A 10,423-nucleotide genomic window follows, 5' to 3' on the forward strand; every position below is an offset into this window, starting at 1 on the left:
CACCTTACTGAGTGGCCCCCTTTTGCCATGAAACATGACATAATCATGGGAGTGATAGCCCCTCATCAAAGGGTATATAGCCCCTCATCAAAGGGTATAGGTCATTTGGGCCCATCTTAGAATTCCACTAAGAGTGAAGTAAGTCAGAAAGAGAAAAACAAATACCGTATACTAATGCACATATGTGGAATCTAAGAAAACGGTACTGATGAACCTAGTGGCAGGGCAGGAATAAAGACGCAGATGTAGAGAATGGACTTGAGGACACAGGAGGGGAAGGGGAAGCTGGGATGAAGTGAGAGAGTAGAACTGACATATACACACTACCAAATGTAAAATGGATGGCTAGTGGGAAGCGGCTGCATAGCACAGGGAGATCAGCTTGTTACTTTGTGACGACCTACAGGGGTGGGATAGGGAGGGTGGGAGGGAGGCTCAAGAGGGAGGGGATATGGGGATATATGTATACATATAGCTGGTTCACTTTGTTGTACAGCAGAAACTAACACAACACTGTGAAGCAATTATACTCCAATAAAGATGTGAAAAAGAAAATTCAAAGGGAGAACTCCTAAAAAAAAAAAAAAAAATTCCACTAACCACAGCATCCTATGATAATACTTCACATTAGAGATATATCAACATAAGTGTAATTTCTTCATTTGTTCCCATCTGGCTCTAAATCATCCTATGATGATGGTGACAGCAGAAGCAGCTTCCATTTGTGAGCACCAATTACGTGCCAGCACTTTGCTACGCACTTTACATATTCCTAGCTTATTTAACCCTATCAATAATCCTTAATAATCTATATCATTATAGACATCTGCAACAGAGACTTAGAAATTTAAAGTAACTTGGTCCAGGTCACACAGTGCAGTGACCCAGTGATATCTGATAGTGTGGATTGAGTCTTAGTCTGGACCAACTGAGTAACTCAATGAGGTGAGTTTCCTCACCCAGAAATGGAGAGGTTAAACCCGAAGATCTCTGAGGTCCTTTCCAATTTTTACAATTATGCAGTGAAAATTGCAATGCCAAGATTTTCAGTAATTTTTTTCCTTTCGGATCCAAGGCAAAGCAAAGTTTGTAGCAGCATGAATGTCAGAAGCGAGATAGTTCACCAAAACCGTTCTCATCGCAAAGGTGTCTCTTACCTAACTGAAACCAAAGCCCCCAAGTCCATCTCCAGCTCCAGCTCCCCTAATCATAGCTTCCAGTATAAGGCACCACCCCCTAACATCCTAACGGGAAGTCTCAATGTGCCCCTGGAATGGTCTAAAGAAAAAACGTAATATTAAGTGCCAAGAAGGTGATAGAATTGTCAGAAGTACAAGAAATCAACTAGTAAATTGTGGGCAATCAGTCATGGTATGTTCTGTAACAGTATACAAATCAGAAATACAAAAAAAAAAAAGAGAGAGAGAGAGAGAGCGAGTGAAACAAGGAAAAGCTATCAGGCTGTCAGTGCCATCTTGTGGAAAGACCTATATTGAAATGTCCAAGGTAAGCTGACCACACCCCAGATCATGTCAAAGCCTCTACACTTGACACCAATGTGCATCCATTAACAGCAGGATAGCATCACCATTTGTTTGTAGGCAATGGTGCTGACTGGTAGAGGGTCCATTCTGGTTGCTTGCCTCCTGTGCCATGGCCAGTTATTAAATCATTTGTATATCGTCCCTAACTACACAAATACCACATCAAACCCCGTACCTCCCACACCACTAACACCCAAAACCCACACCCAAACTATTCTGCTTGGTTCCTCTACACAGCATGGTTCTCCAGATGTGGAAAATTTGCACTGACCTATCTCAACACCTTATCCCCCAAAAACACACACGCACACTTAGACTACAACTGCTTATAGTATAACTTTTTCTTTGAAAAATAAACTTGATTTTATTTCGCTTCTTCAGTTTATTAGAAATTATTTCTCTTCTTTCCTTTTATCTGAATATTCCCATCTGTATTGTTTCCTATTTGCTGCATGAGAAATTCCCCCTAAATTTGATGGCTTAAAATAACCAATATTTATTATCTCATAGTTTCCGTGGGTAAGAAATTCAAGGGAGGACTAGCTGGGTGATTCTGGCTCAGGGAACCTGTGAGGTTATTGTCAAGTTGTTGGGCAGGTCATCTAAGGTCTTGATGGGGCCAGAGGATCCACTTCCAAAATAGCAAGTTCTCGTACGTGATGCTGGTATGAAGCCTCCCCACACGGATGTCTCATTAGACTCCTTGAGTGTCCTCCTAATATGGCAGCTGGCTTCTCCCACAAAAGGGCAAGTCAAAACCACACTGTCTTTTGTGAGTTAACCTAAGAAGTCACACACCATCATGACCACAATATTCTACTTGTTACACAAGCCAGGCCTATCAATGTGGAAAAGACATGAGGTGGTCTTTGAGGTTGGCTACCACACCATCCCTTCTGTAACCCAATTTCCAGATCATTGGGTCCCAGGTGTGAAATGTGTTTAGACAAAAGATCCTAACATTTAAGACACTGAGAGCTCTGACTACAGTCCAAGGGCCACAGGAACCCAAACCCAAGCAATCCTCTGCCTTGGTGGGACACAGGGACCTACTTGGAGAAAGGAATCTCTGTCTCTGGTTTCACCTCCAACTGCCACTAGCATCAAGCCCTCAAGGAACTGGGGCCTCAACATCAAAGAGAATTAGGGGAAGGGGGAGCTAGGATGCTCTAAAACTGTTCTGTTGAGCTTCCAAATAATGTTATTTCCAGTATTTCACAATATGGGCCGAGAACAAAAGGGAACGAAGACCACTGTCCTCATAAGACTTTTCTGGTGGTTCCAACCCAAGCTTATCTTTCCCCCACTGACTTCTCTTGTGCTTATTATTTTTACTGCACAATTAACTTTTCAATATATATGATCTGATTGTCTTTGATGAGTAATTTAGTACTTTACTATATATTATGAGAACAATTACTTTTGAGTCTAAATCCGCCCCCAGCATGTTGTAAATTCCTTGAAGTCAGGGAAATTAAGCTTATCACTCAGCCCACTGTCAGTGTCAACAGACTGTTCTCCAGGAAAATATCTCCCTCAACACACTTACATACACACAAGATCAAACACACGCACACAACAGGAGCAGGGCTCTGCAAAGAGCAAGGCTTATTTTTCCCTTTTTACAAAACAGTAATTAGACTTAGCCAGGATCATACTGACACAGTCATTCTCTCCTTAAAAGCACACACATGTTAAAAAGTACATCTCAAGAAGGTGTTACACCGCACTCAAATAGTCCTCAAACTCATGCAATTAAAAAGACACACAGGGCTTCCCTGGTGGCGCAGTGGTTGAGAGTCCGCCTGCCGATGCAGGGGACACGGGTTCGTGCCCTGGTCCGGGAAGATCCCACATGCCGCGGAGCGGCTGGGTCTGTGAGCCATGGCCGCTGAGCCTGCGCGTCCGGAGCCTGTGCTCCGCAGCGGGAGAGGCCACAACAGTGAGAGGCCCGCGTACCACAAAAAAAAAAAAAAATTAAAAGACACACAAACACCCCAGAAGGAAGAAAGATTTCCTTCTGGCCCATCAACAACAAGCTGCCACCGGCTGCAGCCAATGAAGAACTGTCACAGCCCTCCTTAATTCTTCCTTTCCTCTATAAAAGCAAGCCCCTCTCCTCTGTTCCCAGAACCTGTTTATGATTTGCCATAGTTTGCTTGGCCCGAATTGCAATTCTCTACTATTCCTGAGTAAACTCACCTTGCTGGTGGAAAAAAAAAAAAAAAAAGACACATAAACACACATTGTCACATAGTCCTGGAGACTCTCCTACACTCCCAGAAATGTACCTTCACAGTCTGGCCTATGCATTCTACTTATTTTTTCATTCATTTAACAATTTTGAGCACTGGGTATCAGGCTCTGTATTAGATGTGTGAAATCTGAAGATGGAATGATGCCTTCTTGGCTCTGACACAGATAACCCCAATCCAATAAACTAACTGCTATACTAGGAGTACATATTTATATAAAATGAGATGGGAGTATGAAGATTAAATCTTACTGAAGGTCAGGCAACACAGAAGAGAAAGGAAAAGAAGCTCAGTGTTGCATGAGGTTGGGGGCTACGTGCGGGGAGCTGACATTGTTTAGTTGCCGGGATCCTAGCCAGGAAACCATCAGAAAGGAGTTTTTCTTTCAACGTGAGGCCCCCTGGGCCCAAGACAGAAAACTAAATAATATTCTTGACAATGGGACACAGACCAAGGCAGGGACCTGTTGGAAGCCAGAGGCAGAGCAGTAAAGAGGGAGGAATTCCTACAAAGGAAGCCCAGGTGGGTTGATGGATGCACTTCAACCCCTGCAGAGACCCACACGGGAATCTCTGTCTCCCCCCGCGAAATGTCTTCTTTCTGAAGAAGATGGGCTTTGAGCTGGATCTCAAGGAGGCAAGGAAGGGGCATAGGGTAGTGGAGAGAGACGTGGGAAGTTTTCCCCTTATGAGTGAGGGAGCAAAGAAAGGACAGCAAGGAAAAGGGACTGAGAAAAGTTCAACCTGAAAGGAGCAAGTGCTGGAGTCTTGTCTCCAGAGGCAGTGCAGCCAGAAATCCTGAGCAAGGGATTGAGAGGAGTTGCTGGGAGGGGAGAAGGGGTGACTGGTGGCTGAAGGGCACAATCGGAATAAACTGGGATGGGCTAGAAAGAGTCATAGGGAGTTGTGTGGGAAATGGGAGTGCAGACAGGAAGGGCTTAATCAGGGCTGTGATTGTACAGAAGAAAGGGAAAGGGTAGATCTGGCAGCTCCTGGAACCTGGGGAGAGTAGGCAGAGGCGATGCTTCAGAGCTACCTGGGTAAACGGTAAGTGCATTTTCCACAGGGTCAGAGCAGGCTTTGATCTTTGGAGGAAGAAAAATTCCTTTTCATTTTGCTGGAACCAAATGTGTGTGTCAGGGGTAGATGGGAACAGAAGGAGGGAAGTACATCTTCATGACTAGGTACCCCGGGCTTGGAATGAGAGAGACCTTGGCTCAACCGGCCCAGCTACTTACTAGCTATGTGTGCTTGGCTAAGTTAACCAACTTCTTTAAGCCTCAGATTACGCATGTGCAAAAGAGATATAAATATAACTTCCCAATGTGGCTCTTCCAGAAAGCACCTGGCACAGGGCCTGGTACATAAGCAAATTCAATAAGGGTTAACTATTTTCATAATTATAATTAGTCTGATCACTAGAAGCACATTGTTCAAATGAGGATATGAACCAGTCAGATCACAGTTAAGACACTGTATTCAGATCTAGTTCCCCACCTGCTATGAATGACACAGAGAAACTCTAGCCTCCCCAGGGAAGGGTGACTCACAGAACCTGAGAATCAGGAAATACGAAGAAAAATTAACAAATCCTGCAACTGTTTAACCCAGCTGAGGGACATGAGGATGGGTAGGTAAAAAGGCAGTAACCTTCTATTTAACTTTAGAATACAATACCGTTTTGTTAAAGATTCTGGAGCCAGGCTGCTTGGTTTCAAACCCCCGCCATCAGTCATCTCTTGGTCAAGTTCCTGAACCTCTCCAGAGCTTCAGTTTTCTCATCTATAAGATAGTTAAATAGATTACCCACCTCGTAAGATTATTGTGGCAATTAAATCAGTTTGAAAAATACCTGGCACATAGTAAATGCTCAATTTGTTAATTCTTATATTGTTGTTGGTGGTGGTGCTTTTGTTGTTGTTATTATTATTACATTATTACTCTCCCGGGTACAATTTCAGGGCACCAGATGGCAGAAACACTGGGGTTTTTTTTAATAATTTCAGCAGTGGAAAAACAAGAATAGTCCCCTGTACAGTGGCGATTCCCACTTACTGGATGAGTTCAAAAAGTCACTGATAATGACTTAGAGTTATTGTAGAGAAGATTCCTCCCCCAAGCCGCATGTAGATTTGCCATCTCTTAAACCCTTGGGCATCCATTGTGAAGAAAGTTAAGACAAGGCCAGGCCCTTGGGCAGCAGGGGCAGTTGGCCAGCGATGCAATAACTCCCACCGACCGCCAGGGAGCAGCAGAGCTCGACCCGGGGTTGCTTCAGCCACAGAAAAGAATTTTTAATTCCTTCTAGGTGTTCTGTCTTGGCTGTTTGCGTGGTCCACCAATCCCCGTGCACACGGCTGCAGTAATCCCGCCCATTATTGACTATCCAACCAATCAACGAGTGTTCTGCTTGGGGCCGGACCAGAACGCTCCGACGGTCACTAGGAGCCGGGAGTTGGGTGTTCTAGCCCCGCCCCCAGGCTGCTCGGCCAATCCCCTGAGGCGGAGCAGGACGACACCCAGGATGTGTCCCGAAGACCACGTGGCTCCAGGAGGCGCCAGTGCTAGGTAGGTGGACGGTTACCCGGCCCGGGGGCGGAGCGGGACGGGCCGGCCTCGCCCCCGGTGACCCGCTGTTCTGTGCCCTCCGTCAGCCATGGGCGTGCAGCCCCCCAACTTCTCGTGGGTGCTCCCCGGCCGGCTGGCGGGGTTGGCCCTGCCCCGGCTCCCCGCCCACTACCAGTTCCTGCTGGACCAGGGTGTGCGGCACCTGGTGTCACTGACGGAGCGCGGGCCCCCGCACAGCGACAGCTGCCCCGGCCTCACCCTGCACCGACTGCGCATCCCAGACTTCTGCTCGCCGGGCCCAGAGCAGATCGACCGCTTCGTGAAGATTGTCGACGAGGCCAACGCCCGGGGAGAGGTCAGTGGGCGGGGTTAGCCCCGGGGGGGTGGGACTTGGGAGGGGTCAGCGGGGACACGCGGAGCTGGGGAGGGCGGGGCCAGGAATAACTTAGCTGGGTTCCGGGAGAAAGACTGGAGGAAGAGGGTGGGGCCAGGAGACCATCTCAACCAGAACTGAAAGCCAAAGCGGGGCGGAGGCGGGGGGGGGGCGGCGGAGGCGGGGGGGGCGGGGGGCAAGGGGGAGGAGTATGAAGAGGACCCAGCAGTGTGAATTGGGCTCGAGGAAAGGCAACGAAGAACCAGCTGATGTTGAGTTGAGAAGGAGAAAGGGTGAACGTACTTGGGAGAGATGGGGGTTGAAGTCAGGGGGTACTGAGCAGTCTCCAGAGCAAGGTTCTGTCCAAATGTAATGGAGCCACATTTTAAAAAGGTAAACAAGAAGCAGGAGAAATTCATCTTGATAATATAATTTAACCCAGTAACTCCAAAATATCATTTCAACATATAAGCAATATAAAATAAATTCTTAACCAGATATTTATATTTTTCATTGTCCTACATCTTTAAAACCTGGTTGTATTTTACAAGTGAGGGTCAGGAGAGTGTTGGGAGGGCGTTGAGCTCCTCCCCACCCAGCTCCCCCTTCGCAGGCGGTGGGAGTGCACTGTGCCCTGGGCTTTGGCCGCACGGGTACCATGCTGGCTTGTTACCTGGTGAAGGAGCAGGGCCTGGCTGCAGGGGACGCCATCGCTGAGATCCGGCGCCTTCGACCCGGCTCCATCGAGACGTATGAGCAAGAGAAGGCGGTCTTCCAGTTCTACCAGCGAAGGAAATAAGGGACCTCAGCACTCTTCTGCCAGGCCCCCCATGGCCCTGACCTGTCTATTAGATGGGGCCAGAGATGCAGAAGTGAACTCAAAGTGCTAAGCCCTCCAGCGGTCAAAAGACAGAAGTAGCCCTTCCCTGCAGGCAGGTCCTGGTAGGAGGATGGCTGGAGCAGCACCAATGTGGGGTGTCCCTCTGCCACTGCCTTGAATAAATAAAGAACCAGCTCACATTGCATAGCACTTTAAGTTTACAAAGTGCTCCCACACTTTGTGACTTTTTTTGCGCCTCACAATAGCCCCATAATAAAGGGAAGGCAGAAGGGCCATCCCTTCTTTGGATGAGGCGGCCAAGACTCAGAAAGGCGCAAGGTTACACTTCCGGAAAGTGGAAGTATGGGCTAGGACTACAGCACACATTTTCAGCCTTTTAAAGATGCTGAAACTCTTATGTATCTGATCTCTAATAATATTTGATGTGTCTTCTGGGGAGCTGGTCAATGAAAAGGAAACAAATCCCTGGCAGCCCAAGGTCTCTGATGCTCGCAGGCCAGGAGGGCCCCTGTGGACACAGCCCCTCAGTCCAGGCCCGCATGCCCCACGTGTGTCATCCCTTTAGCCCTCTTACGGCAGAGAAGGCCTGGATGCTGTGCTCACAGATAATCACTGTCTCCATCTCCCAGGGGCTGGGTGCCTTTCCCCAGCCTCAGGCTGCTCCGCTCACCTGTGACCTCCAGCCCATTATGCTGCCCCACCGCATGAGGCTGAGGAATGCCAGAACCCAGCCTCTCTGGGCAGGTATGCAGAGGATATTTGATGATTAAATGAAGACATTCAGGGCTTCGAACCTTGGCCATGTTTCTCAGATGTTACCTTCACTTCCCCATTGGATGCCATGCTACCAGCACCACCACCACACCTGCAGCTTCGAGAGAGAGGATGAATGGGATAGCCTAGCCAGGTGGACTCTTTTTGCTATAACTCCTGCCTGAATTCCTGTCGGCTCTTCTGTAATGGCAGACCAGGATGGATAAGGTAGGAATTCATCATGGAATGTGTACTGAGTGCCGGTATACCAGGCTTTGTTAGACGCAGAGGCCCTCCAGCTGAAGGGGACGTGATTCACAGCCTTCTGGAGGCGGGGAGCCCGACAGAGTCCAACCACATAGAATAGGTACCATGGCAGACATGCATTCCACATCCAATGGAGACATGGAGGGAGGAGGCAAGGGTCCCCCTGCAGACCCCAGCCTTTGTAGCCCAGGCCACCACCAGCTCCAGGCCACCCACTCCTCACTGCAACTTCCTTCCTCTGCCGCCCACCCAACTCAACCCCCCTCCGACCCTCTTAGACAAAAGGAGTATGAGCCAGAGTCTTGCCAATCTAGCAGCGAGAGAAAGACTGTAAAGTGCCCTCGCCGCCCTCGCCACCCCCGCCTCCTTTCCTCTGTGTGTCGAATCTGGATAATCAGTTCCTTCATTCTGTTCCCTTGGTCCCCACCCAGTTTACCCAGGTGAGGGCATCTCTCAAAGAGAAGAACCTACAGTTCCAAGCATTCAGGCTAAAACAGAGGAGTGAGAAGTAGCAGAAGAGGGGAAGCACTGAAACCCTTACCCTCTGCTCATCAAAGTCCCCTCTGCCCTGCCCACCCACCCACTCCTCCCACAACAGCATGACCCATTCTGTTTCCTGATGCAAACCAGAGCATCTTCCAAAGGAGTATTTTGATTGTGTGTGTGTGTGTGTGCGTATTTGTGTGTACACGCGAAGGTGGTGGGGCAGGAAGGGTATGAACAGCCCACTTCCTGGATCCCTTCCCTCCAATTACCAGGATGCGGGGAGAGAAGAGGCAGGCTTGAAGCTGCACGTCGGAGTTCTGTCTCTGATCCCAACCCGCTGGGGTCACACAACCGTTCCTCACGTTGTCTGACCCTCCATTCCTATCTTAACTCCATCCCCCCACATCCTCTGCCCTGCAAGAGAGGAACCTGCCCTTCTCTTCCTCCCAACCCTCTTTCAAGGGAGAGGAAAAATTTTTCTAACTCCATTAAAACCCTGTGTGCAGCCTCCATCCCCATAATTTCAGCAGGTCTCCTCTGCCTCAAGAGTTCCTCAGGGAAATAAACATACAATTATGTGCTTAAGGAAATTGGTTTGTTTGGGGTTTTTTTTGCGGTACGCGGGCCTCTCACTGTTGTGGCCTCTCCCGTTGCGGAGCACAGGCTCCGGACGCGCAGGCTCAGCGGCCATGGCTCAGGGGCCCACCCGCTCCACGGCATGTGGGACCCTCCCGGACCGGGGCACGACCCCGCGTCCCCTGCATCGGTAGGCGGACTCTCAACCACTGTGCCACCAGCGAAGCCCAGGAAATTGGTTTTTAAATAAGTAAGAGTTGACTTGAAATGAAAAACTCTGCGCTTGGCCTTCCATCTACCTTGAGAGGTTAGCCTGAGTCTCTCTTTGGGCTCATTCCCACCCCACCCCCAATTTTTTGCCTTCGCACCACACCCTCTTCTGTATATGGCCACCAAAGAGGGATTGCAGACTAGCTGTGACCCTTCCCCATTCTACCCCACACTGAGATGACAGGTGAGAGGAACACGCCGCTTCCATTGACAGAGAACCTCCGCATCGCATCAGACCAGGCTTGCTCAACGCCAGCACTACTGACACTAGGGTCTGGGTAGCTCTGCTGTGGGGGCCATTCTGTGCTCTGTAAGGTAGTTAGCAGGATCCCTGACATCTACCCATTAGATGCCAGTAGCATACCCCCCAAAAAATGTGACAACCAAAAGTGTCCCCGGACATTGCCAGATGTCCCCTGGGAGGACAAAATTGGCCCCAGTTGAAAACCGCTTCATCAGACCAACAAGTGCCACATGCGACCATAGGCTTT

At 48.9% G+C, this 10,423-nt stretch overlaps 1 protein-coding gene across 3 annotated transcripts; it reads left to right on the forward strand.

The window, feature by feature from the left end:
- Positions 1-6,011: 6,011 nt before the first annotated feature.
- DUSP23 (dual specificity phosphatase 23) lies at positions 6,012-9,085 on the forward strand. Of its 3 annotated transcripts, none has more exons than XM_079919933.1 (3): positions 6,012-6,366; positions 6,453-6,721; positions 7,353-9,008. In XM_079919933.1, exons 2-3 carry the CDS (start codon positions 6,455-6,457, stop codon positions 7,536-7,538), a joined length of 453 nt encoding a protein of 150 aa, XP_079776059.1. In that variant the 5' UTR covers positions 6,012-6,366; positions 6,453-6,454; the 3' UTR covers positions 7,539-9,008. The 3 variants fall into 3 exon arrangements, 2 of the variants coding, with proteins under 2 accessions (XP_079776059.1, XP_079776060.1); XR_013828123.1 differs by adding an exon at positions 9,032-9,085 and having other exon boundaries at positions 6,328-6,721; positions 7,353-8,561; XM_079919934.1 differs by having other exon boundaries at positions 6,012-6,721; positions 7,422-9,009.
- Positions 9,086-10,423: the final 1,338 nt, after the last annotated feature.

Source organism: Stenella coeruleoalba (assembly GCF_951394435.1).
Source record: "Stenella coeruleoalba genome assembly, chromosome: 1".
NCBI classification, from domain to species: domain Eukaryota; kingdom Metazoa; phylum Chordata; class Mammalia; order Artiodactyla; family Delphinidae; genus Stenella; species Stenella coeruleoalba.

What these genes read in the sequence shown, in the direction of transcription:
- DUSP23 (XM_079919933.1), top strand. Translation starts at nt 6,455, where the DNA reads ATGGGCGTGCAGCCCCCCAACTTCTCGTGGGTGCTCCCCGGCCGGCTG. An exon ending in AGGCCAACGCCCGGGGAGAG is followed by an intron (nt 6,722 to 7,352) that starts GTCAGTGGGCGG and finishes CCCCCTTCGCAG; the next exon opens with GCGGTGGGAGTGCACTGTGC.